At 45.6% G+C, this 27,219-nt stretch overlaps 1 protein-coding gene across 1 annotated transcript in view; it reads right to left on the minus strand.

The window, feature by feature from the left end:
• Positions 1 to 27,219, minus strand: part of Xylt1 (xylosyltransferase 1) — a 300,160-nt gene that overhangs the window by 60,267 nt on the left and 212,674 nt on the right. The window contains exons 4-5 of the mRNA XM_052714005.1: positions 19,110 to 19,282; positions 17,472 to 17,674 (exon numbers count right to left, since the gene is read on the minus strand). Of these exons, the coding sequence (XP_052569965.1) occupies positions 17,472 to 17,674; positions 19,110 to 19,282 (376 nt within the window). The remainder of the gene's footprint in view (positions 1 to 17,471; positions 17,675 to 19,109; positions 19,283 to 27,219) is intronic.

The following is a 27,219-nucleotide window of genomic DNA, read 5'->3' on the forward strand; positions in this document are numbered from 1 at the left end:
GTATGCTATATTGTGAATATTCACAAGCATCCCAGAAGCTAGGTCTCTACAGGGTGGGGGAGGTGAAATCATTCTCTTCCTACATTATCTTCTTACTGTTCATCCCTTTCCTCTTAGGTAGCCAAGCTACATATATTAAAATATACTTTGCAAAAGAATTAAGAAACATGCTTGCAAACAAAACTTCTATGCAAATATTCATAGCAGCACTATTCAAATGGTGGGAACAACCCAAACATCCATCAATGTATACAGATGAACACATTGTAGTATAGCCATTTAATGGAACATTATTCACCTATAAATGGGATGAAATACAAATAACTGGTATAACATGGATTACTCTTGAATATGCTACATCAAGTGAAAGAAGCTAGACACAGAATACCACATATATGATTTTGGTTAACATGAAATATCCAGTAACCAAATCTTGGTGGATCCCAGGGTTTGGGAAGGGCTGATAAATGGGTACCAGTGTTTGATGTGATTAAAATGCCTAGAACTAGAGGTGATGCTAGCTGCTCAACAATGAAGGCTCTAAATGTCATGAAGTGGGTTTTATGTTGTGTGTACTTTGCCACAACAAATAGAGAGTAGTTGAACCTAAACAATTCAAAATGGAAAAAAGGCCACCAGTGCACAGCTGTGATAATGATCATTGTGCAGCACGCATAGCACGCATATGTGACATACATGATGAGCTGAATATTCACAGCATCTAAGGTAGGCAGCATGAGGCTCTCCTACAGCAGGGCGAATGCAGCTTCTCAGTACCAGGGCAACTGAGTCACAGTGAGAGCGACAGCAGCAACGCATAATGTTAATATGCTCCAGGCTGTTAACATATGTTCCCTCCTTTACCCTCCCAACAACCTCCTGAGATCAGTGCTGCTGTTTAAACCCATTTTACAGAGGAAGAAGCAAAGAAAGACTTAAGGACATGTCCCCTGCTAGACAGACTACCTGTAAACAGGAATAGAGGGTTGGATCAGACCACCTGAACTCGGACCCTCTTGAATACAGAGGGCTGAGGACCACTTGGTTTAATCAGTGGAAACTGAAGGGAAGGTGGGCAGCTGATGCCCTGTCTCTCAGAGGACAGGAACTGATGAGCACCTACCACGGGACATCAAGGGGTTGTGTGGGAGGAATTCAGACTCTGTCTCAGGCTGCATAAAGCCTGCAAGAAGCCAGGCAGGCTTGATGACAGGAGGTCCCTGTGTCTCGCTGGGCTCCCTGGTGGGCTTCTAGGCACTGTTCAGGCTCTGCTAGCTAAGCAGAGAAGCAGTTGAGCCAACTGCAGGATTTATGGGAACCCAGCATGGCTCATTGTTCTCTTGAAATGGACTCTCTGGCTCTTCTGATGTCCTCTGTTTTTAGTGGTGAGATCTGAACATGCCTCTAGCAAGGACAATTAAGTAAAGACAAATCTGTGGGTCCCCAACTCAGGGATGTTTTCACTAACGCTGGCTTTAACTCTGCAAGCAGTAACACATCCCATCAGCATCTCTTCCACCACTGAGACAGTAGTCACCAAAGTCACTATGGGGTGGTAAGGAGAACCCCAGGGGGCTCCTGCCTGCTTTCATTCCTGTGGCACTCGGAAGTGCCAGGTACAGTAGCAGGCACTGAAGGCATCATGGTGGGTGAAACAGGTGTGTTCTTTGCCCTTGAGGACCTGCTGACATAGGGTTGTCACTCTGAGACATCATCAGAGTGTCACTTGCTGACTACCCCTCTCTGAGCTAAGCAGGTGCCTCATGCATGCCAGCTTAATTCTCACAGCAAAAGCAGAGGTGGGTAACTATTTTTTAGTTTGCTTATCCCATTCTTAGATGAGCAAACTGAGGCAAAGGGTGGGCAAGGAATTTGCCCAAGGATGCACAGCCAGTGAATGTGACAGACACCTGAAACTTGAACTTTGACCCTGTCTATGTAAACCCATCTTTGGTTATACGTCCCTGATGGCCTGAGCTCTTGAGAAGTCCTTCCAGGGAGGAAAGGAATTTTTTTTTGAGAAATACTAGAAAATTTAATATCTGCATATAAAGAGACAGTTTATTTCTTTGTTATATCCCAAGTGATTTTATTTTATCTTTTCTTTTTATTAATTAAATGTTTTCATTTGTTTTACATCCCTGTTGCAGTTTCCCCTCCCTCCTCTTTTCCCTTTCCCTCCCCCACCTCCCCTTTGCCCCCCACCCCATCCACTCCTCCTCTGTTTCTGTTCAGAAAGGGGCAGGCGGGAGGAAAAAAATTTAGGTTCAGCTTATTTTTTTTTTTTTAAATTTGGGAACAGGTGCATAAAATATCAGCTGCTACAGATAATCCCATCCCAGGAAAGAGCAGGATGTAGAGTACAGCTATACTGTGTGCCCCCACCAGCATAGCCTGTGCTATATGGTATGTATCTACTTGTATAGCCTGGGCTATACTGTACCTATCCACCTGTATATCCTGGGATATACTGTACCTAACCCCTTTCTTAGACTGGGATACACCATTGCTATCCATCTGCACAATCTGAGATATACCATACCTATCCACCTGCATAGCCAGGGCTAGCACACACACACACACACACACACACACACACACACACACACACACACACACACACACACACTGCTCTGCAATTTCTCCTCCTCTGGAGCCTGGCAAAGTTCTCTCCTTTTCTTTCCTACCCTTCTCCTTCCTGCCAAACAATGATCACTGAGACACTCTCATCATGGAACTTCACAATTAAAAAAAAGAAACTTCCAAAGGCTTCTGGTGCTGTCAGAATAAACTCTGGTCTTTAACATAGATCTCAGGGTCCCCTATGGTCTGACTACCTTTCTTTCTGGTTGTATTCTGTTGGCTATTCCCGTCGCCACATCCTGCCACTGAAGCCCTTCTTCATTTGCATGTGACTTGTATTCTCTCCTGCCTTAGGACCTTTGGATGTGCAGCCCCTGCTGCCAGGAGCACAGCCCTCCATTCATTTGTCACTCAGTTATTTCCTCTTATTTCAACTCTCACATCAAAGGTAATTGATTCTCCAGGGAAGTTTCTCTGCCCCCTTAGAATGCCATTTTACTTAATATACATGCACATTTCTTTTGCAACAGTGTCATAAAGGTATAATTCTTTAATGGCCTGACCAGTGTGTTCTTTGAGGGCAAGGGTCTTAAGGTCAGGCAAATATCAGGCACACCGCAGGTCTCCACTAAGCAAGTGATAGTTGACTGGATAGTATGAACGAACAAACGAATGAGTAGAGAGGCTAGAAAACTGACATGTCATTAAAATGCATTTGGTTTTTAACACTTTGGTTAAAAGTGTTTCTTTCTTTCTTTGATATGACATTGCAAACTGCAGCAGACTCCAGAGACCAATTACAGGAGAGGAGCTTGCATACATCGAGGCAGAGGGACAGTAGGGGACCAGAGACACAAGACCTACCAAGTTATAGAAAGAAGCACAGAGACATAGGTCTGGCTACTTTGGGAAATCTAGGAGCATTTGAAGACACCAAGGCGTTAGCCAGAAACGTGACTATTTAGCCAAAAAGTGAAGTGTGTGTATGTGTGTGTGTGTGTGGTGTGTGTGTGTGTGTGTGGATGTGTGTGTGTGTGTGTGTGTGTGTGTGTGTGTGTGTGTGTGTGTGTGTGCATGTGTGCACAGAGATCTGGGGCAATAGCTGAAGCCAATGAGCACTGACATCAGTGTTGTTAATCTTTTTGATTCTGGCTGAGGATGGTGGCACAGGGTGAACTGTAGGGCTAATGAGCATCAGGTATTAATGATGGCTTTCCACAGAGATGGTTGGCCCTGGTTGACTTTCACAGCAGGTGGCTGGACTGAACTAAAGACATGAGCCTGCAAGCCAGTTGTCTTTCCCTTCTTGGCTGGCTCTTGTAGGACAGTCTGATGGAAGGGTTGCATTTCATAAACTGTATCTAAGCTACAAATGAAGACTGGAGAAAGGAGCCCACTGGGATACATAGGATGTTACTGTTCAAGGGCAGAGGAGAGAGATCAAAGGGCATTGGGAATGTCTGTCTGGGATCTTGAAGATTGACCCCCTGAGGGGACCAAAATCTGATACATGGGCTGAAGGAGTCATCCAGGATGACATCTAGGGAAGTGTGTGAGTGGTCAGAAGCTACACTTGCAAAGGTTGGCATATGTGTTCCGAACAAGGCCATTATCTGAAACATGGGGGATGTGTCAGGATGAGCTAGTAGAGGGGCTGCAGACTATAGCCCACTGCTGTAAATTACGCTTTATTGGGACACAGTGGCATCCATTCACTCACATATTTGCCTGTGGAAGCTTTGTTGATATAACAATGAGTTTCAACAATGCAGAGACCATTGATCAATGCAGTTCACAGGACTAAATATTTACCCTTTATAAAATCCAGCTAAGGGCCATTGAGATAGCTCAGTGGGCAAAGTTCTTGCTGTGCAAACATGTAGATCTGAGTTTGGATCTCCATGGTGGCGTATGCTAGAAATCCCAACACTAGAAAATGGACAGGATAACCTCTAGAGCTTGATGACTAGCCAGCCAGTCTAGCTAATCAGTAAGTTTCAGGTCTAGCAAGAAACACTGTCTCAAAGAATACAGTGGAGAGCAACTGAGGAAGACACTTGGCATCAACCTCTGTCTCTGCACACACACACACACACACACACACACACACACACACACACACACACGATCAATCTCTTATCTAATATAATGCGTCTCTCCATTTGCCCATTCCTCTACCTTCTCCATGTTTTGGCTTCATTTGATTTGTGAGATGGAGTCTCACATATCCCAGGCTGGCCTTGAGTACTCTGTAGCTGAGGGTAAGGTTGGCTTTGAGCTCCTGAACTTTCTAACATTTCCACTGTATCACAGGATACACTGTTCTTCATGGTAGCTTTCCTCATAAGCCTTTCTACCCAATGTATTATCCATTTGCCCCACAAGCATGGAGCATGAAATAGCTATAATTTTCCAGTACCCAGCAAAAAGGCTTACACACAGTAGGCACTCAATAGAAATTTTCTGAATGATCCAAGAGCCACTTACTAATTGTGTTGTTGTTTAGTTAACTTATTCTTGTTAATTAGCTGCTTTTTAAAGGGAGATTTCTAGTTCAGGGTTGGGTGCCTTAGTTCTTCCTTACATATGTTAATGTATCTAAGTGTTTGTGCTTTTAAAACTCACTGGTGTCACATGTCTTTGCAAATTATGAGTAGCCTATGGGCCAAGCTCAAGAATCTGAGGTTTAGTGTCAAGGATGTGGAAGACCTAAGTCTGAGCTGTGGCTGTCAGCAGGTGGGCATGCTCTCAGTTTCCTATCTCATTAATGGAAAGATGAAGTCCTCTCTTGCTAGATGGCTAAGCAGTTAAGAGAGATAGGAGACCTTTAGCACCCTTGGAGATAGATGCACAGTGTTCAGGACAGTCATGGGAAAGGACTGATTCCTGCTTGCTTAGTTCAGGACAAAGCCACACCTCTTGGTCTTGCATCCATTCCTCTCTCTGAAGCCCAGCTGGGACATTGCCCTAGCTGCCTAGTGGTTCCTCTGTACCTTCAAAAGCAATCTGAGTTAATGGAACTCTTTAGCTGTAGGTGTCCAGAGAATGCATTGTTTAAAAAGAACTTTCTAGAAACTTCCCCGGGGTGGCAAACTTTTAAACAAAGATTGACTCTGTAATCAAAAATTGTCTGGCCTTAAACCAGATTCTAGCAGCACAAAGAGCATAATTGAGAAAGGGGTGGCAGTGTTTGTGCCCCTGGCAGGATTTGCCAAGTAATGTTGAGTGATGAACACAATTAAGTAGGGCCAAGGAGAATCCTCCTCTGGAGGAGGCAAGACACAGGAGACAGGCAGGCAGCAGCTTTGGGGCATGACTTTGACTCCTGGGTATAGAAACAGAACACTAGTGCTGACATTACATATCACCTTCCTCCATGGAAAAGCTGGCTGGCATGGCCAAGGGCCTTCTCCTTCCTTCCCTCCACTCTGCCATAAGCCAGTGTTATGGAGACCAGGCTAAGTCCAAATTCCAGCTGCCTAAGCTGGACTGGTGGGGCTGTTTCACCACTGATGAGCAAGAGTGATTCTCACAGGGATGATGTCTTAGATCAAAGCCATGACCATGGCCCTAAGCTAATGACCAGTCCAGATGTCCAATCCATTTTTGGACACTGCTTAGGGTACTTGGGCAGTGTTTCCCAGCAGGCTATTAGGTTTGGAGATAAAATCCCATTGGTAAGGCTAATGAGGATACCAATGGGCAGGGCTGGAGGAAGCTTCTACTTGAAGCTCCAGGCAGACTGCATTCATTCAAGAGCAAGTGATGAGATGAGCAGCCCTGTACCACAGAGAGGAGAGGAGGCTGTTGGGGTTCAACTACAAAGACATCCACCTCCCTCACTCCCATGTTTGGGTTTCTTTTGTTTTGTGATGTGGGGTCTCATGGATCCTAGGCTGGCCTTGAGTACTATATGTAGCTTAGGGAAAGGGTGACCTTGGACTCCTGTCTCCCTGCCTTCACTTCCCCTGTGCTGGGATTACAGATGTATAATGCCACACTGGTTTCTGTGGTGCTGGCAATAGAAACCAGGGCTTCATACATGCTAAGTAAGTGTTCTAGCAACTGAGATTACACCCCAAGCCCTGGGCTTCCTTACAGGCATGCCCCATCAGTATTTCTGCATTAGTAAAAGAGCAGGAAAATATGAAACATGAGAGGAGGGAGGGACAAGAGGATAAAGAGGAGCTCTCCTAAAGGGCCGGATCATGGCTTTGTCTAGAATTCATAATCACATGGCTCTTTAACTCATATTTGTATTGTCCTCAGAGGAGAACAATTTCCTCATCAAAACTGTCCAACTATGTGTTAATACCACCCCTATCATCCTAAGAAACCAATTAGAACAGCAAGAGGTCACCAGGTTGCCTCCTATGGCCCTCCTCCCATCCCCTCCTTGGGAGGAAGTGAAAAGGTCTAAGGCTTCATTTAGTAGAATGGATAGATGCAGGTAGGACCTCCTCCTGGATTCCAGTCCTTTGACCTACTTCTTGCCTCAGGCCTGGGTTATATCTTTGAGGCTAAGATCAGCCACACTCTTCTGTTTGGACTCTTCCCATCTTGCACTGGGTTTGGTAGGCATGTTAAGCCATGAGAAGATGGTAGACTAGGCCTCTTTTCTCCTGGGACATCAACACGGTTGAGCATTGCCATGTTTAGATAGTGGGAAAGGTGAAGGGAATTCAGAATATAGATGAGGGCTGAGACATCCATGCTCATGAGACAATTTGTCAGAGAGCTGCATACAATAACTGCTTGAGTGTCTGTTGGGCAACTGCTCCTTGCATAGCTCTGCCACAGACAACAGTGTCGCCCTTCTCTTGAGGGTAAGAAAATGAAGACTCAGAAGGTTGGCTTTACTCATCATGAGAACACAGCATTGCTAGGGGGTGTGCAATGGTACATTAGCTCAGGTTGTGCAGACTGGGAAGTTTAAACAACAGACACTTTCCCATAGTTCTGGAAGCTGGAATCTAAGACCAACAGTGCCAATGAAATTGATTCCCAATGAAGGCCTTCTCCCTGGCTTGCAGATGGCTACTTTCTTGCTGGTTTCTTACAAGGAAGAGAGAAACAAAGGTGGTGCTTTGGTGTTTATTTGCCTAATTCTGTAGGACCTCAGCAAACCTTAATGACCTTCTTCCAAGCCCTATCTCCAAATCCAGAAGCAGTGGCTCAGTACATGGAGAACATTTTCTTCTAACATGGAGGATGCCTGATGTCACAGGCACTCTGTTCTGCCCTGATAGAACAGTTGATAGTATAGAAAATGCCAGTACATCTATTGTTATTATTATTTTATTATACACAGGGATGACTATGCATATCAGAAATGATGGAAATCGTTTCTTCTTAATTATGCCTATAGACTAATGTTTAAACGAATGAGAATTCAAGGGAACACCAAAGTTAGGCACTTGGAGCAAAGTATGTAGAGCCCAAGCCAAAGCAGGCAGGATCACAGAGGGTCATGATGGCCTGTGACTGGCTGATGCAGGACAGCTGGTTCCTACGTTTATGCTTAGGGCAAACACAGTCACTGAATGGAAGTGTCTCTCTGGACAAGGATCCATGCTGGCTGTGGAGGCATGGATTGGTGTCCTGAGTGACTGACTTCCTCCCTGGTGTCAGCTGCTTATGCAACACCATGGCAACCTAGGACAGCTGTACAAAGCACTTTTAAGTCAGCAGCTCACTGATCCCATGCTGGAGTGCCTGCCTGGCTGCTGCTTGGCTGTTGACCTTGTATAAGTCAACTGGATCCGACGCATCTCTGCCCTTTGTATTTGACCACAGAGGGTGCAGTAAGGACACAGCAGAAAAGGTTGGCCAGTTGCCTCCTGGGCTCTGCTGGGTGGACCTCTCTCCTCAGCTCTCATCCAACAGGGACTTAGATGGGGAGGAATGGCTGCAGAGCTTCAGTTCAGAACTGTGAAATAAGTGTAACAGGACCAGGGGACAGCGAGACGGTTCAGCTGCTGAAACAGCTTGCCAGCAAAACCCGATGGCTCGCGTCAGACCTCTCCAGCCCCAGGTGGAAAGAGAGAACAGATGTTCAAAGTTGTCCTCTGGCCTCCACAAGAGCATATTTCACACACACACACACACACACACACACACACACACACACACACACACACGATGAGGATGACGACGACGATTTTTTTTTTTAAAGAGTGACAGGAGCCGCTGGGAAGAAATCAGGTCTTTCTTTTCCCCAGTGATGGAAGCAGCACAGATCTGAATCCTAGGCCTGACACTTGAGTTTTGAGACCCTGAAAAATTCTCCTACTTCAGAGCTCCAGTTTGCTCATCTGTAGAGTGAGACGCTGGGGTGGCATCTACCACCTGAGGCTGTGTCAAGAGTAACTGTGGATCATACATGACACACTTGGCCCAGGATGTCATGCCCAATAAGCACCAAGAAATGTTATCAGCTGTGATTGTCTGTGGAAGAATGGCAGATCTCAAGAGATTCTGCTGGGCATCTTCTTTTGGAGCCTTGACAGGCTACTCACTATGCGGAGTTGTGGCTAAGGACGGAAGCAACGGAGGAGATGCATATAATAATAAAGATGTAAAATCTCACATTTTACATTTATTCATCTGATGGTTGTACTGTAACTCTGCCCAGTGGGCCCTGTACTCATCCAAATCACTTCCATCATCAATATAAAAAGCAACAAACACAAATCCCTGTTCCACATGACATTTTAAGAGCTGCTGTCTATTCAGGTTGCCCTTGCAATGAACTTCCACCTGTTCCCAGGTGTCAGGAGCAGGCAGGAGGAATAACACACTCGACATTGCCGTTTGCCTGTGTCATGGACTACCCTAGGCTCACATCCAAATTCCCAACATGCACTTAGAGCATCCTTGCAAGCACACTATTCCTGCCCATGGCCACAGTGGAAAAGCCAGATAAAAGAGGGCTTTGTTTCTCTAAGAAGTTGTTCTGTGTACCAGGGAAGGAGACACCAGGGTGGGACACATCCCATTCACAAGCACATAGAGACATGCTGCCAAGATGATAGAGTCCACAAGGTCCACAGAGGGAGAAATCAGGATGAAATACCTTTAAAGATTCACCTTACCACCGACCTGAGATCTGGTGAGACCATCAGCAGAGGATGGTAGAACATTTGCTTTTGAACTGTGTAACACTGGTTCATTCTTTTTCAGGGATTATAAAAGCAGATAATTAATACTGTTTAATGGAGTTTCACTCCATGAAACAAACATAAGGATTCTGAGGTCACTGTTAGCCTTTAAGTTAAAATAAAATTTAAAAGTTAGTTGCTTGGCATCATGAGGCACATTTCAATTCTTGTGTGGTCTTCTACAGTCCATAGCATTGGATGATACATTAGGAGGCATTTCCATCACCCCAGAAAGGGTTATCAGAGGATGCTGGGCCAGCACACTGCCTGGATTCCAACGGGCTCCCAAAGAATATCCTTTGCACAAAGGAAGCAACTGTGCTACATTGTTGGCCGGAGAGTGAACCTAATTCCACTCGAGAAGAAGCCATCAAAACCTTCCTCTCCAGCACTCTGGATAGTTGTTTTTTTTTTTTTTTTTTTAAAAAAAAAGAAGAAATGGAATAGGAAGTCCTAACAATTCTCTCCCAGGAGTCAGCACAGTGCTGCCTGGCTCTACAAGAACTGTTGAGTCTGGAGGACCGTGCAGCGGCACACTGGCAGCACTCCTCAGACAAAGCTCCATCCATTTCCTGTCTTCTGTTCTATGACTTTCCCACTGATACAGTGCACTTTTCTCCATCCTTCCAGAAGTCTCCGTCCTTATTTACATGGACGGAGATGATGTCCTAAACCAAAGTGACCACTTGCGGCTTTCTGAGGAAGCTGAGTGTTTTTCATCTGACTCTCAAGAGAAGTCCAAGAACTCCAGCTGTTCCAGCCACTCCCCTTTTGTCTAGTAGATAATGGGGGTCTGTCTTAGCTTCAAGAAGGCCCAAGAGCTGTCTGATCTAAAATACAGCTTAGGCATCAGGCAGGAGGAAAACAAACCACATTTCTGCAAAGGCGGGGGGTGTGGGCTGTCGGCTGGAAAAATAACAGGGCTGGAGATATGTTTATTTTGCTAGTGGATGCAAACAAGGCTGTTAACAGCATAATTACCGGCAGGGCTCACTATCCCAGTCCCCGCAGCAGCAGCAGTCTGAGCAGGTGCACCCTTTCAGATCACACATTATCTGGGTGGAGATTTTGTTGGATGTTTTTGTCCTCGGGCCTTCAGGGTCTCAGAAACGAGGGTGTGCAGCTCAGAACACTCAAAGACAAAAGTGATTCAGATGCTGAGATAGCATAGATCACACTCAATGACCCACATATAGAGACCCTTAAATAAGACTTCCTAGGAAGCACTGCAGCTCATATACTTTATTGTTTTGTATGGATGCATGTTTATGTGTGTATGTGTGAGTATGTGTGTGTGTGTGTGTGTGTGTGTGTGTGTGTGTGTGTACAGTCTCAGGAGTTGTTTCCTTTCTGTTTTGAGAAAGGGTCTCTTAATACCCTACAACTTAGCAATTGGGCTGGGCTGGTTATCTAGGGAGGCCCAGGGTCAGCCTGTCTCCACCTAGTCAGCACTGAGACTACAAAACACTCACCATCATTTACATGGGTTCTGGGGATTAAACTCAGGTCCTCATGCTTGCCAGGCACATGTTTTACTGACTGAGCCATCTCCCCAGCATCCATACTTTCTATCACAGCAGTTATTTTGCTATCTGTTTCTATAATTACATGATGAATGTCTCTGTTCCTACCCCTGGACAGTAGCTTTACGCCCTCTGCCACATATCACAGCCATATACGGAGATTTAAATGTGTAGATATTCTTGCTGCACATAGAGAATTTGTAATCAGTTGGTCTAGAGCAGAGCTCGGAATCACTCAGAATCCAGATTTCCCTTATTGAGAACCTCACCATGATGGTCAAGCTCCCCTGAGAGAGCAATGTTTCCCTGTTGTACTCCCCTAGGGCCCAGACCTGGGAAGGCGCCTGGTAAAGGGCTTGTCAGAAGGTGTGGTCTCTCAGAGCCTGGTTTAGCTTGCAATCCTCTGGAGGTCTATGGGGCTGAGTTCGTGAGGGTCTGATCTGGATGGGGATGGAGAGCATTGGAAGTGGGAATGCATGTGAGAGTGTTGTGAGGGTTACTGTTAGACTATGTGGGTGGGTGCTGGGTGTTTTCATCTGTTCATGATCAGGAGATCAGGGATCCCACTCAGAAAAATTGAGAAATGTGAAGTTAGCCTGATGTGGGCTGGGGTGACATTCTAGAAGGATCATTTGAGGACTGAGGAAATGACTTAGTGAGTAGAACACCTGCCATGCATGTATAAGGAGCTGAGTTTGGATCCTTAGAACTCACCTAAAGCCAGACACAGTGACAAATGCCTGTAATCCCAGTACTCATATGGTGAGATAATGGGAGACTCCCTGGAAGGTCAGGAGCCAGGTTGCCTGGGTTATGCAATAGTGAAAGATAGACCCTATACCAAACAAAATGGAAGCTGAGGACAGACAGGAGGTTGTCCTGTGATTGCCACATGCACGGCATGTCATGTGTTCATCCATATGTACACACACCACCACCACCACCACCACCACCACCACCACCACCAACAACAACAAAAGAATGGGCTGCAAGCTCCTCTTGGGAGACAGTTCCCTATCTGGTCTATAAACAGGTACATCAGCTGTCCAAGGATTCTTGGGCTTTTGTTTCAAGGGTTTGTATACTTGAAAAAGACAAGAGACACTTTAAACTCCTTAGGATAGTTATACAAACAAATACAAACAGTGCTGAAGAGGAAGTGAGGAAACCAGAACTCTCACACAGTGCTGTGGGACAATGGTGCAGCCATTATGGCCATCATACTACTCAAAAAGACCAAGACTAAATACAGTATAATTTAGTGATATCTAAACTCACTTAAGAAATAGAGAGAGGGTCCTGAGGAGATATCTTTATATCCACAATGATGATAGCATCATTCAAAACACTTAAAAGTTAGAATCATTGCAGGTGGTCATACAAGAAAACATTATTCAGCTTTTAAAGGGAAGGCTGTTGTGACACACACTCACATGACTGAACCTCGAGGACATTATGCTAAGTGAAATAAGACAGTCACAAGCCAAGCACAAGCACTGCATGATTCCACTTACAAGAGGTCCACAGAGTTAACAAACTCATAGAGATGGGTAGGTTGTGGTTGCCAAGGACCAGAGGGAGGAGGGAGGAGGAAGTTGTTTTATTAGGTCAAGACAGTCCTTGGGGACTGATGGGTATGATGATCGTCCAACATGAACACACTCAGTACCACTCATCTGCATCCATAAAAATGGCAGAGATAGTAAATTTCATGTTACACATATTTTACCACATTTATAAAACAGACAAGGAAACCAAGAGGAGACACTTTCACCCAACCTCCATTCTTCTTAAATCTATAGGCTGTGACCTGTCTGGCTCACAAGCATCTCTTCTGACCTGCTCTAACAAATTCTTGTCTCAGGCCACTGGGTTGCTCTGTTCATTGCTCCATCTCCCACTGAAATGCTCTGTGAGTCTCCTGAAGCAGGCTATCTGTTCAGGTGTGGGGCTCTCAGTCCCCAAGCAGAAGGTGGCTGCTTGGCTGTGTGTGACTGTAGGGCTAAATGGCTGTGTGGATTCTAGAAGCTCATATGGCTTCTGGAAGCTTGCCTCTGTGTGGAGGTTGAGAACAGTTCTGTAGCCAATGGTTCTGGGAGCAGCAGAAGCTATGGTCTCCTTATGGTCTCCTCAATTCCTTTTGGGTCTTTCCATTTCTTCTCCCATAGTCACCAACACAATCTCTCAAGATGGACATAGGGTGTCTTGCTCTAAAGTTTCCCAGTGTGGGCACCAAGGCATCAACAGACCAATACATGAGTTCAAAGCACTGACCTACTGGCTTCTCTTTTTGTCCTGCAGGACCTAGTCATTGTGATCCATTCACAGCACATCACAAGACCTTGACAGTCTTGTCAAGGGTTTCTTTGACTTACAGTAGACCTGTGAAGCCACTGGGTTTGTCAGAAGGAGGCCCGTCTCCTGAGTTTATCCATGGATATAGGGGGTTCTTTACATTGGCCTCACCAGGCTAGCTTAGACCCTTCCATTTCCAAGACACCCCTGAATTGCCATCACAAGGGGTTGAGTAGTAAGATAATGAGGAAGAAGATAAAGTAAGCTTAGACCTCAAACCCAAGTATCCAATTTTCATTTGTGACTCTATATCTGACCCCAGGTAACCAGAACTGCTGGAGACAGCTGTCCTGTTCTTCAGAGAGCCAGGAGCAAGAACAAACCTCACTGGGTACATCTACTCTGCCCACAGCATCATCGGAAGTTTGGCATCTGCAAAGACCTGGGCACCCGTGTGTTGTGGCTGTCTCTTAGTGTCAGTTGCAGGGATAATTTTACCCAATCAGAGCCAATGAGCTGATGAAAGGGATGATGATATAGGAGCAATTGAGCACAGAATCTGGGTGTCTGCACTGATTTCTAACCCTCAGGCACCTCAGCTCTTCTCTGGGTCTTGTCAAGACTTTGGCTCATAGTGGGCCTGTAAAACTACTGGTCTTGTCAAGGCTGTGACTCACAATAGGTCTGTGAAGTCCACTGGCTTCTTACATACCTTTCTTTTATAGGATGAGAATTTAAAACAAACTATGTGTTAAAGTCCCCAACAGAGGTTCTGGCACATAGTAGATGTGTAGAAAATGCTTGCATTTTAGGTATCATGCAAACACTGGTTTGGGGAGACTGTAGAGAAGCCTGGCCACCCGATTCCTGTCTCATCTACTTGTACTTTCTAACTTCTTCAGCTTTGCAGTCCCCAGCACTGGTACTCTCTCAAGACACAGGCTTGAATCTGTGGTTAATATAACTTATGTGTTTACATAGTGGGTCTCATGTGTTATGTTTTTACGGCCCTGTGTCCGAAGAGGAAGAAAAAGCAGATTCTGGGTTTAGCTTGAAATGATGGATGTCTCTGTACAGGTCTAAACAAAGCAACAGGGTGAAATGTTCATGGTTTAATCCTTACATACATGTAGCTAGCCAAAAATTACTTCCTTGGTATGCAGGAAATGAAAAATGCAATTAACATGCTTTTTGATGAGTCAAGACCTAGAACTTGGACACATTCATGTCTCACCATGTGTTGGGCATTTACCTAGCTTCACCCAGAGCTCACACAGCTCAGTAGCACATCAAACAGCAGGGCAGAAAGGCACACAATCTTTGAGCATACTTAGCCTGTCCATTACCTACACAGGCATCTCCTTCACACACAAATTGTGTCTTGTTTCCTCTTGAAACATGGGTCACAGACTCACTCTGCTTTTCACACCTTGAGAAGGAATGGGAGTCAAGAAATAATCGCTTGGCTTTTCACTCCCTCAGAGGCAAAGGGGAAATATTTTGAAGGGAGGGGGAGTGTGAAGTCCTGCCTGGGATGCACACATCACCCCATTGCTTTGACCAGACTGTATTTACCCAGCACTTGCTATACATAGGGCTTTGTGTGATGCCTCTGAGGTACCATTTTTCATTTTCTTCTCTCAACAGCCCCTTGCAAGAGTCACTGTTATTGTGCTCATTTTAAGGTGGAAAATTGAGATGTACACAATTCAAGTAGTATGCACCAACTTACATGGCTACCTGTGTCTAGGAACTAGCGTGTTTATGACTCAGTAAGTCAGTGAGTCTTCATTACCTAAGAAGACAGTCTGCACTCCCAGTGATGGTGGGAGGAGGGCTCAGAGTGGATACCTTGGGCTGCTTCTGTCTCCCCAAGTCCTCAAAACCTCTTGGAAATGTCTGAAGTGGACACTCCCTCTGCTCTTTGAGAAAGCTCTTAACTTTCTTATTCTTCCTGGGATGGAAGGAGTCGTTTTAGAAGCTACAGATGGGACAGCAGATGGGAAGTAAAACCTATCAGAGTTGCCTGGGATGAAATCATTCATCTGCAAAATCCGTATGTTTTTGTGTGGGGCAACTTCATAGAGACAACAGCAAGAGGAAACAGCAGAGCCCCGGAGCATGTGGTTTCTCTGGCCATGAGGCTGACAGAGTGCACAGAAGAGCTTAGGGGGTTGGTGTGCACTCTGGCAATGACCTCAAAGGGAGAAGGAGCGCAAGCCAGGTACAGAGACAAACAATGAGCTGTAAAGCTAAAGAAGCCTCAAAGAACGCACCTGCAGCACATGGTCTGAGAATGACAGCTGGGACCCTTGCAAAGATAAAAGATGCACCCTTGGCTGCAACTTGGATGCCAATAGTTGACGTGCACTGAGCCCCTTACAAGGGCCTGATGCTCTGCTACAGGCTGTTATGACCTCCTGGTATCACATGGAGGAATTTATGTTCCTGTGAATCTGTTGCTGCTTTGATGACTGATCTCAGACTCCCATGCTGAGCAGTCTGCTGAGAGTCTAAACCTACATCCTGTATGATCCTGACCCTTCAGGGTAAGTGTCCATGGTTACAGCTGGGACTGTAATCAATGCGAAGCATCATTTCTAGGGGGCCAGCAGTACTGTGCCTACCTGGCCTATTTCCTTCTTGTTTGTAACTCCACAGACAGCCCAGTCTCCTGATTTTCCCAAGAGGTCAGTTGCAAGCAGAAAGAACATCTACTTTGGAACCAGACAGAACCAGTTCTATCTTTGCTTTGTCATGTCTTTACTGTACGACAGTGGACCTCAATTTGACTGTCTATCTACTGAGCTCCCTACAAGGGCTCAAGTAATGACTTCCCACAGTATCTACTATACATAGCATTTTCAAGCAATTTCTGAATTCAGTCCTTTATTGGAAGATGGCAAAGGAATGTTCTGACTACCCTTTGTCCTATTGTCTAGAATCACCTTTCCTCCAGTTATTGCTCACTAAACTCCACCCATTTTTTAGATTTCTCAAATGCAGAAAGTTCATTTTTGATCAATATTTTTTCCCCATTTTATTTTCTCTTATAAAGAAATGTTGGTTCTCAACTGCAGGTGATCTGGGCCCTTGAGGGACACTGACAATATCTTCAGACACTGTGTGAGAAGGACATAAGTGGGTAGAGCATGCTATTGGCAGTCTGCAGGTAGAGACCAAAGACATTGATAAACACCAACAATGCAAGGGGACAGCAAAGAATAAGTCACCCCAAATGTCAATATTGCATGGCTCACAAATCCTGGTCTAGAAAGCTCTTCCATGCTCTCCTGTGCTCCATCCCTGCTTGCCAACACATCTTTCTCTAGAGTAAATATTCCAAAGTCTTTCTCACTTTTTATCTGTGACCTTGCCTAGGCTGTTGTAAGCAACCTCCCTTCCATTAGCCTGCTTTGAGTTCAACATCAAGATCAGAGCTGTCCTTTCTCTGCTCAAAACATGCTTTCATGTGGCTTGGAGTAACAGATCCATGACATAACCTAGTTCTACACTCTGAGCATCTGTCTTGTTACTCTCTCCCTCACTATCTGTTATAGCTCTTGCAAGCCCAACTTCCTCTTACCCACACTAGGGCTGGCCCGGCTCTTCTCTGCCTTGGAACACTTTCTAAGACAGCATCACTTACTTTCTCATCTTCTGCTATTGTCCACAGGGCTGTTCCTGGCCTTTTTCATTAAGAACACATCTTCCACATCTGCCCTCTACTTTCTGAACACAGTGTTGGGTGATCTCATAGAGAAAACACAGTTCATCTCATGAGGCAGGGTGTGTCTCGAGATGGGAAGCTGACTGCCTTACTCTCTTGTGTCCCCACTGGTGTTATATAAAGAGGGAAGGGAAAAGCAGACCCTGGATCCAGCTGCCTTGGAGCTGTTGACAGCCTCACCTGATGGGGTAGTCAGCAGCACTGAGGTTGATGAAGAAGTCCCAGGGCCAGTCAGTCATCTCCAGGAGATCCCGCATGCTCTGCAGGTAGGTGGACAGGAGGCTGGCCCCACCCCAGATGGTGGCCATCCTCCAGGAGGTGACTCGGACATTGTCGTACTGCCTGGAGAACTGGAGCACTTGCCGATGCAAGTAATTGGACCTCTTTTCCCAGGGGAGAAAAGGAGAAAAGGTGACAGTCAACAGCCCAGAAAACAACATCCCAGAGACATCCCAGCCACCCTGCTCCTTCTGTGGTTGGTGTGTCTGATCACACGGGCTGCTGTGGATGCCAGCCTGTGGTGTTGTTCTGCATCAATATTCAAATCTTTAATTGCTATGAATTTTTTCATTGGCCACTGAAATTCAGATTCTCCTGGCCCACTCCTGAGTTAGTCAACCAGTGGGCTTGAGCTTGTGGGACCTGGAGCACCGCATGATCACAGATGACTGGCGCATGTTATCTGAGGGTACCAAGCTAAAAAACATGGGTCTGTCTAAGTTTGGTGAATCTTTGCAGGTAGGAGATGGAGTTTATATGTTCTGTCCTTCAGGACCATCCTCTCCCTTACTGTTTCACAGGCTGATTAGGAACACATCTTAGGGATGAAAATAGCCCTTCTGCCTCTTGGGATTTATTTAGGGTAGAAGCTACAACTGGGCCTTACTACCGACCTACAACCTCAGCCTGTGGTTTTATGAGAAGAAAAGTTCTTAGCTGGTGCTGGACTTGACCTCAGAACAACTTCCCCACGTCTACCTATGAGTTCTAGGGTTCTAGATATGCACCTATCTTGTGACATCAACAGATTAACAGAAACTTCCAGGGAAAGATGGCTCCAGGGTCAACAAGCCAAGTGTGGGTTTTGGTAATCAGATTTTATTGGCATACAACCATGCCCATTTATTGACAGTTTTCTGCTGCTGCAGTCAGACAAGGGCAGCACTGATTAGCACATGGTCCAAAAGAGTATCTCAACTACCCGGACTTTTCTAGAAAAAGTGAGCCCACTCCTGGGATAGTTAGTTTTACAGGTCTGTGGGGGTAGGCAGTGGGCACCAGATAAGGAGAGAAAGAAATAAAAAGCACAGCACAGCTAGGTTCTGAGAAGAGGTTCTCGTGTGTGTTATATTATGTAGGAAGGAGATGAACGCTAACAGTAAGGTAGAACATGTTGAAAAAAGCCCATGGGAGGGTCCCGAATGATCTGATCACAAAGCAATGAGAAGCAGTTAAGGCTATGGATATGCTAATTTTCTGAGCCAACTGGCTCACCGTGTATACATATACCAACATATCAAATTGTACCCCATAAATATGTGTAATTATCATGTGTCAAGGAAGAATAAAAAGACAAAGTACAAGAGAAACAATGTTTATAGGAAAAGCTGAGAGTCACAGCTAAACATTATGGAACTAACAACACACACACACACACACACACACACACACACACACACACACACCACTTCAGGACCACATGCTGCTGTTCCATCTCTAGGTCTCAGCCTGGACTTGTGAGATGGGAGGAAGGATCAGAGATGGATAGCCAGACTACAGAGGAAGCCTAGCACAGGGATATGAGCAGTGGCTCCTCACCTTATCCACATGGATATAGTAGAAGTGGTCTTTGTGGTAGATGGCCTTGAACATGCGCTGTAGCTGTCGAGAGGCACGGCCATGGACCACCAGGACAAAGGCGATTCTGACGGGGTTGGTGGGCATATACTCCACAGTGTCCTCATCCCATTGGACATTCTTGTTGGCTTTGCCTGGGGAAAACCAGAAGACCATAGATATGAACTTGAGAATGGCATGCCCTTTGGGAAGCAGGACTGTCTCCTACACTTCCCTTTGGGACAGGAGCACAGCATCCACATTGAATTTTCAAGCTTGATTCAGCTGAACCAAGCAAGCCCTAGGCCCTTATGCTGTCCAGATACAAGGTATCGGGAGACTCTGTGGTGCTTACAGCATTCTCTCTATACTACAGTAGTAGTAAAAGAAAAAGCTGATACATACACTCAACTATGTGCTAGATAGTTTTATGTCAAAGTGACACAAGCTAAAGTCATCTGAGACTAGGGAACCTCAATCGAGAAAAGACCTCCACAAGATTGGGCAGTAGGCAAGCCTACAAAGCATTTTCCTAATTAGTGATCAATGGGGGAGAGCCCAGCCCATTGTGGGTGGTGCTACCCCTGGGCTGGTGGTCTTGGGGTTCTATAAGAAAACAAGATGAGTAAGCCACGAGGAGCAAGCCAGTAACAGCACCCCTCCATGGCCTCTTCATCAGCTCCTGCCTCTAGATTCTTTTTCTCTTTGAGTTGCTGTCCTGATATCCTTCAATGATGAACAATGATATGGAAGCATAAACCAAATAAACCCTTTCCTCCCCAAGTTGCTTTGGTCATGGTGTTTCATCACAGCAATAGTAACCCTACCAAACAAGGCAGGGAATGAGGGAAGTGAAAAATGAACAGAGGACATTTGGGGTAAACGTGCGACTTTGGTCTGTTCAGAATATTTTTCCTTCTTCCCAACAGCGGTCAACATGTTCAGTTGTGATAAAAGGGAGAAACATGAATTCTGACCTTTTGACAAAGTTTCAAGTGTCCAAAACAGTACTGCTATTGGCAATTAGAAGTGCGACACTGTCTAGCAGCAATCTGGACCTTACTCATCCCGTGTCATTGCAACCTTATCTGATACTTGTGTGCCTCATACTTGTACATGTCTCTCTATGTCTCTGTCTCCATCTCTGTCTATCTGTCTCTGTCTCCATCTCTGTCTGTCTGTCTCTGCCTCTGTCTCTGTCTCTCTCTCTTTGTGTCTATGTGTGTGCACATGGAGGCCAGAGGTCAATGTTGGGTGTCTTCCTTAATTGCTCTTAACCATAAGTTTTTTTTTTTTTTTTAAGCAGGGCATCTCATTGAATCTGGAGCTCAGTCATTTGGTAAGACTGGCTGGCCAGCAAACCTCGGGGATCCTCTTGTCTCTGCCTCCTCAGCACTGGGACTGCAGGACTGGCTTTGTGACAGAGGTGTTGAGGATCTGGCCTTGGGTCTCCATGCTTGCACTGTAAGTTGCTAACTAACTGAGCTCTTTCCTTGGCACTTTAGCTGAAACTTTCAGTGGCTCTTCCTCTTGTTCATGCTCAGTCCACAGAGCATCATCTTGATTATCAATCCAGAGGTGGCCTGTAGTTCAGGACTGGTCGGCCTGAACTTGGTATTCCCTTGGTGTAACACTGTTCTGATGGATGTCTGAGCCTCACAAGAAGTTTGCCAAGGGGACAATCCCTTAGTTTTGTTGGAGCTATCAGATAAAGAGGTACTTGCTGCATATCAAACTGGAAGATGGAGAGAAGTTGCCAGAAGAAAACCAGCACAGAAGGAAGCTCTTTTGAGAGGTGGCTGGTATCTATGTCTTAATGACACACTTTGAGCTCCAGGATCAGGCAGGCTGGGGATCTGCCACTGTCACAGATCCCATACCCAATCCACCTGGATAAAGGGTTCCAGACATTCTTTCTCCCAAATCAGCCTCAGAAACTCCCTGTCTCCAGGGCCAAGGCCAGTGAAGTAAGAGCCTCCTGAACCTGACTCAGTACTGTCTGGCCTTCCCGGGGATGGATGCTTCTAGTCTAACTGGATTCCTGGCAGGGTCTAGTTTTGTGGGGCCCAGGATTCTGCTATGGTTTCAGGTGTCCCTGAGTGTTAGCTGGGGGTTGTTGAGAATGCAGAATGGTCAGCCTCGTCAGCAGCTTGGGAGTGGGACTGTGTTGGCTTGTGACCAGAAAGCTTAGGGGCAGTTGGATAAAGAATAAAGAACGTCCAAACCCAGGATGGTTGGCACACACCCGCAATCCCAGTATTTATGAGGCTGAGGCTGGAGGATCAATCACAAGTTCTACGCCAGCCTAGGTTACACAGTGAAACTTGCATGTTTTAAATAATTCTTCTCTTTTTATGATTGGCAAAACCACAAAACCAAGCCAAACCAAATCCCCAAACCAACAGGAGTAATATCCAAACCACACTGTGTGGCTTTCACAGCTTGACACGCAAATCCTCTGACCTCTCCTCTGAGTGCTCACACAGCCAGCTCACCCCTCCCTTTCCTGCTTTTTACCTGCACAAGCTCCTTGATCTTGGTGCATTTTGACAGTGGATCCTGGTACCTGAACACTCTCTCCCTAGAGCTGAGCATGGTTACACCTTCTTGTCACCAGCACAGGTCCAGTAAAAGATTATCTTCACTCTCCATCTCTCACTTCACCTGTTCCAATTTTCTGCACATCATTTAGCACCATCTGAAGTTGTTTATGTGTTTGCTTGTTTATTATCTGAGCATTCTGCTAGAGCATAAGGTCCAAGAGATGAGGGGCTTTATCCATCTTATTTACCATCAGACACATAATGCTCAGGTAAAACCCAACACACAGCAGGTGCCCTGTGAAGAACAAAGCTTCAAAGAGGGTGCATGTCAGCTCTGTCCAATAACAATACCTGTTTGGAGCGGTGGTCTGGGCTTGATCTCATTATTTCATTAATCTTCTTGACAACCCACAAGGTTGTTATTACCTCCATTCTTCAGAGGAAAACCCACAGCTTAGAGAGGCCAAGGGATTTGTTCAAGGTCATGCAGCATTAATTAGTTAAACTGAGATGCAAAGCCAGCTCTTAAAGACCATGCCCTTAACAGCTAACTTAGACTACACAATCACATTAAGACCTTGGAAAGAAGAGTTGACAATGGTGTTTGTTAATTAAATACCTTCTAAGTTACTGCAGGTAAGAAGGCAGGGATCTAAAGGTTTTCATGGGTGTTGTGAAAGAATTTCTGTATTTGATGAGAAATTGACTGTAGATGACCAATAAAGATATATATATATATATGTATATATATATATATATATATATATATATATATATATATATCCACCCTTCCATCTACTCATCCATCCACCTACTGACTCCATCCATCTATCTATCCAACCATCTCTCCACCTATCTACCCATTTCATTTATACATATTTCCATTACATCTACACATCTACCTAGAAACCCACTCCATCTACCTCCTCACTTCCACCTGCTCCACACATCCATTCAACTCAGGAAGCCATTCAACTACTCACTGGACAGCCTGTCATACCAAATGCCATTCATTCATGCAACACTCATTTTGGTCTCTAGTCAGAGGGTCTCTTTCCAGAGTTGCTAAATGAGAGAATGAATGAATAGATGAATTCTGACAAAGAGTGGATGCTGTGGTGTTCAGAGAAGCCTATGTTTCCTGAGGGCCTGCCACCTCCCAGCACTGAGAGCAGGGCTCTGGGTCCTTTGTTATTTGGTCTTGGTTAAGAATGCATTAACACTGTTTGAGGTTCAGAGTGTCTGGCATGTTTCCCAGGCCACACAGTGAAGACAGAGGTGGGAGCAGAAGCTGAACAGCCAAGTTCAAAGCCATCCTGCTGTGTCCACATGTCCAGTGTCAAAGAGCGGCAGCAGGCAGTGACCAGACCTGATCCAGTGACCCTGCACTGTCCTTTAAAGGGACTTAGGCTTCGATGCTGATAAAACAAAAACAACAACAAAAAACCCAAACAACAAGCAAACAAAAGCAAACAAAAAAACCCTTTTGTAACTCCTCTTTAGAGTGTTAGAGGGCAGAACGTATTCATAGCAGAGATAGGGAGTTGTGGGTGCTTTAGTTCTGGAGTAGGGAAGGGAGGGTTTGGAAAACAGATCATGCCAATGAAGGAGCTGTTGTGCCTTAAATAAAGTCTTTGTAGAATCAGACAGTTGGCCGCAGTGCACAAGGAAGCTGTGACTCAGGGAGGTCCTTGTTGGGATGCAGTTGAGCTGCTGGGGGTAGTGGTACACACCTATAGTCATGATACCCAGGAGGTTGAAGCAGGAGAGCCACCAGTTTGAGGCCAGCCTGGAATACACAGTAAGGGTATGTCTCAAAAATAAAAAGGTGGGTTTGTAGCTCAATGATAGAGTGGCCAGCCTAGCATGCTCAGGGCACTGGATTCCACCCATAGCACAGAAAGAAAGGAATGCAGGGAGGGAGGGAGAGAGAGAGGGAGGAAGGGAGAGTGGAGGAAGAGAGGAAGGAAGGAGGGAGGGGAGGGAAGAAAGGAAGAAGAGAGGAAGGAAGGAAGAGGGTAGGAAGAGGAAGGAAGGAAGAAAGGGAGGGAGAGAGGGAGGGAGCAAGCAAGCTGAGCTGAGGATGAAGTCTGTGATCTAGGAGCCCTAACACGGTCCCTCTGTTCATCAAACTGTCCCCATTGTAGAAAGGGGACATCGATTCCCAGAGTCAAGTCAGTTGACTTTCATTTGTTGGACAGACAATGCTGTGTGGCTAGAGTCATGTGGGTCTCTTCAGACAGAGGACTCTGAAAGGGCTAAAGCTCACACTCTGTCCAGCTCCTAAGAAAGAAGCATGAATTTAACAATGTAATCAGATTCCTGTGGCATAAAATAGAAAATAAGTGGAAAAATCAGTGTGATTAGAGGTAGCCAGAGAAGCTGACTCCAGATGAATGTTAAAAGCCACACTGACAGGGGAGAATATCAAGTATGTGTCTGAGGTAGGAGAGAAGACTGAGAAGGAGGAGTGTGCAGCAGCTCCCCTGGGAACAGGTTGGCCATGCTAAGCCTCTTACACCAACTCAGTAGGACTCAGCATCCTGTGGGCTTGCCGAGGACCATGGAGTCTTCTGGCTTCTAGGGTGGTGAGAGGTAGAGACCCACAATGGCCAGTTTGTCCTCTGTGCCACTTTCTGTAGCTTCAGTTATGTACCCTATGTTCAAAGAGGGTCAAGTGGAAGAGTTCAGAAGGAAACAACTTAGGAGTTTTAAATAACATCTCCTACAGTGTATTACTTCAATCACCCTACACGGTTATCAGTTGCTATGAATGCATTAGTATGCCTAAGTTATAATCCAAATGTTTTCATAGGTGTGTGTGTGTGTGTGTGTGTGTGTGTGTGTGTGTGTGTGTGTGTGTGTAAGAAAAGAAACAGGAAACAAGCATTCTTCTGTACCTGTGGGATCTGCATTTGTGGAGCCAACCAACTACCAACTGAAAATGGTTGTTTTAAAGACATCTGTGCAGGCTGGGGAGATGGCTCAGTTGGGAAAGTGCTAGCCTTGTACAGACAAGGTCCTGAGTTCAGTTCCCCAGGTGGTGCACACTTGTAATCCCAGTGCTAGGGAGATGGAGAAAGAAGGATGGCTGAGGCTGTAACTTTGGCCAATCTAGTCTACTTGGTAAGCTCCGGGCTAATAAGAGATCCTGTCTCAAAAATAAAAAAGAAACAACAAATAAACAGCAAAAATCCCATGACGGACAATGTCTAGGGAATGACACTTGAGGTGGTCCCATAGCCTTCACACGTATGTACACACATGCACCTGCACACACACAAACATACATGCACACACAAAATACAACTATTGAACTAGTACAGACAGTTCCCTGCTGTTACACTCTAAACACAGAGTATCATAATTAGTGATACTGCATTGGGTGGTATAAACAATCTAGCTGTGCTTGGTGGTCTACTGGAGAAGTTTGGAGACTGTGAGCAAATTCTCTGCCATTTTATATAAGAAACATGGACACTCACTGTGAGTGCATGGGCAAGGAGCAATGACTGTGTTGCCATGTGTAGTGCTCTCCGGCTTTGGGCAACTTCTACATTGGAATGGGTTTCTGAAGGCAGGGATATGTATAGATGTCCTGATGCTGGGGATGTTTGTGATTGTGGTGCCTTGCAGGATTTTAATCTGGACATGGAAGAAAGATGCTAGGGTTATACATTTTTTTACATTTTAATTATGTGACCAGGTGGGTATCTGTGTGTAGATTTGCAAAAGTGAGTGCATTGCCTGTGGAAAGCAGAAGAGGGCTCTGGATCACTTGGTGCTGGAGTTGGAAGGTTGTGAGCTACCAACACGGGTACTAGGAACCAAACTCAGGTCTCTTGCAAGAACAGCATGTGCTTTTAACTGATGATACTGCAGACCCCCTATGCAAGGATTTTAGAGTGTGGCCTCTGGTCAAGCTGAGCTTGAGAATTTAGGTGGTACTATGTGATCTCTACAAGTCTCAGAGTTCTCCATTGTAAAATGGATATAACTACCTATATGGATAGATATGAATATACATATAGATATGGACATAGATATAGATGTCTTGGCTATCTCCCATGTGTGCTTATGTCCCGTGCTGAGCACAGGGCCAAGCCTGTAGCAAATGTTCAGCAAATCAAAGCATAATTGGATCATTTCTACTCAGCCGTTGGCCCACAATGCTCAGAATCAAGCAAGTTAAATTTAACCAGTCAGTCTAGCCCTGAGGGGTTCCAGTCAGAGGCTGCCCTGGCTCCTAGCAACATGCTCAGGTTAGAGCAGACCCCCTGCCCCCAAGTCAACACCCACAGCTGGAATGTTTCCATTTGGCCCAATCACAAGTAACATGAATGGGAAGGAGCCACTGGCCTGGAATAGCTTCTACCAACAAGGCCCTCTGTTGGTTCTGTTAATATTCTCAAAGTGCCTCTTGGTGTGGGAGAGCGTCATTTTCTGACTTGCTTGGTTCTTTGGACTGACGAGAAGTGGAAATGAGGTTGCATACAAATGGGCTTGGGTCAGAGGCTCTGAGCTGGGGCACAGCCAGCTTAACATAGTGTGGGAGGTGCACGGAACCGGGTTTCGGATCCAGCTTCTCACGGCAGAGCTTCTGGGAGACACCTAACTTCCCTGATCACCAGTGCTTCACCGATAATGTGGGGCGTGCAGGCTGTCCCCGAGCCTTCTCATCTTCAGAGATGGGTGGCAGTTACATGCCAGCAACAGCGCCGTGCAGGGAGGGAAAGGTGTGTTAGAGGAAGCACTGGGCTTTCAGGCTCTTTTTTAGGATCAAGAGAAGGGACGCTTTTGTCTCCTGGGAAAAATATTTTTCTCCAGTGCTGGGGAGAGAACCCAAGGCATTATATACATAGGAGGCAAGCTCTACCACTGAGTTACACTGGCTTCCATACTTGTGTGTGGGGTTGTGTATGCATGTGTGGGCTCACACATGTGGAGACTCAAGATCAACATCAGGTATGTTCTTTGAGCTCTCTAAACTTTATTTTTTGAGACAGGATTTCCGTCTGAACCTGGAGCTCACTCTTTCAGCTAAGTTGACCAACCAGGAAGCTCCAGGGATCCGCCTATCTCTACCTTCCCAGCACTGTGGGCTCTGGGGATTGAAACTCAGGTCCTCATGCTTGAGCAACAAACACTTCATTGACTGAGTCATCCCCTCAGTCCTCCTCTTGCAATTCACTATTTAATCATCTCAAGATCTAAGGAGGCAAGTGCCATGACAGCCCCCTCTGGCTGAGTGAGATTTACCCTTTCTAGTGAGTCCCAGACCCAAGAAAAACACTTGGGTCTGCCAGGTTCCAGAACCCATGTTTTATTTGACCAGTGAGGGAAATGAAAGTTCTAGAAATTCATGAAAAATTCTGAATACCTTGGGATTCTAAGGCCATCATGAAATTAACACTGTCTGAATGGTACTCCCCTGAGTACCAGGGTGGCTTTTCTGAGAGATGTCAGTTAGGCCCTGTGTGTTATTCTTTTGTAGGCTGCAGCCCTGGCCTCCGGGCCTGGTACAGAGCTGAGCTTGGTGGAGAATGCTC

This window comes from Peromyscus californicus, unplaced genomic scaffold, assembly GCF_007827085.1.
Source record: "Peromyscus californicus insignis strain IS unplaced genomic scaffold, ASM782708v3 Scaffold_4__1_contigs__length_199733344, whole genome shotgun sequence".
NCBI classification, from domain to species: domain Eukaryota; kingdom Metazoa; phylum Chordata; class Mammalia; order Rodentia; family Cricetidae; genus Peromyscus; species Peromyscus californicus.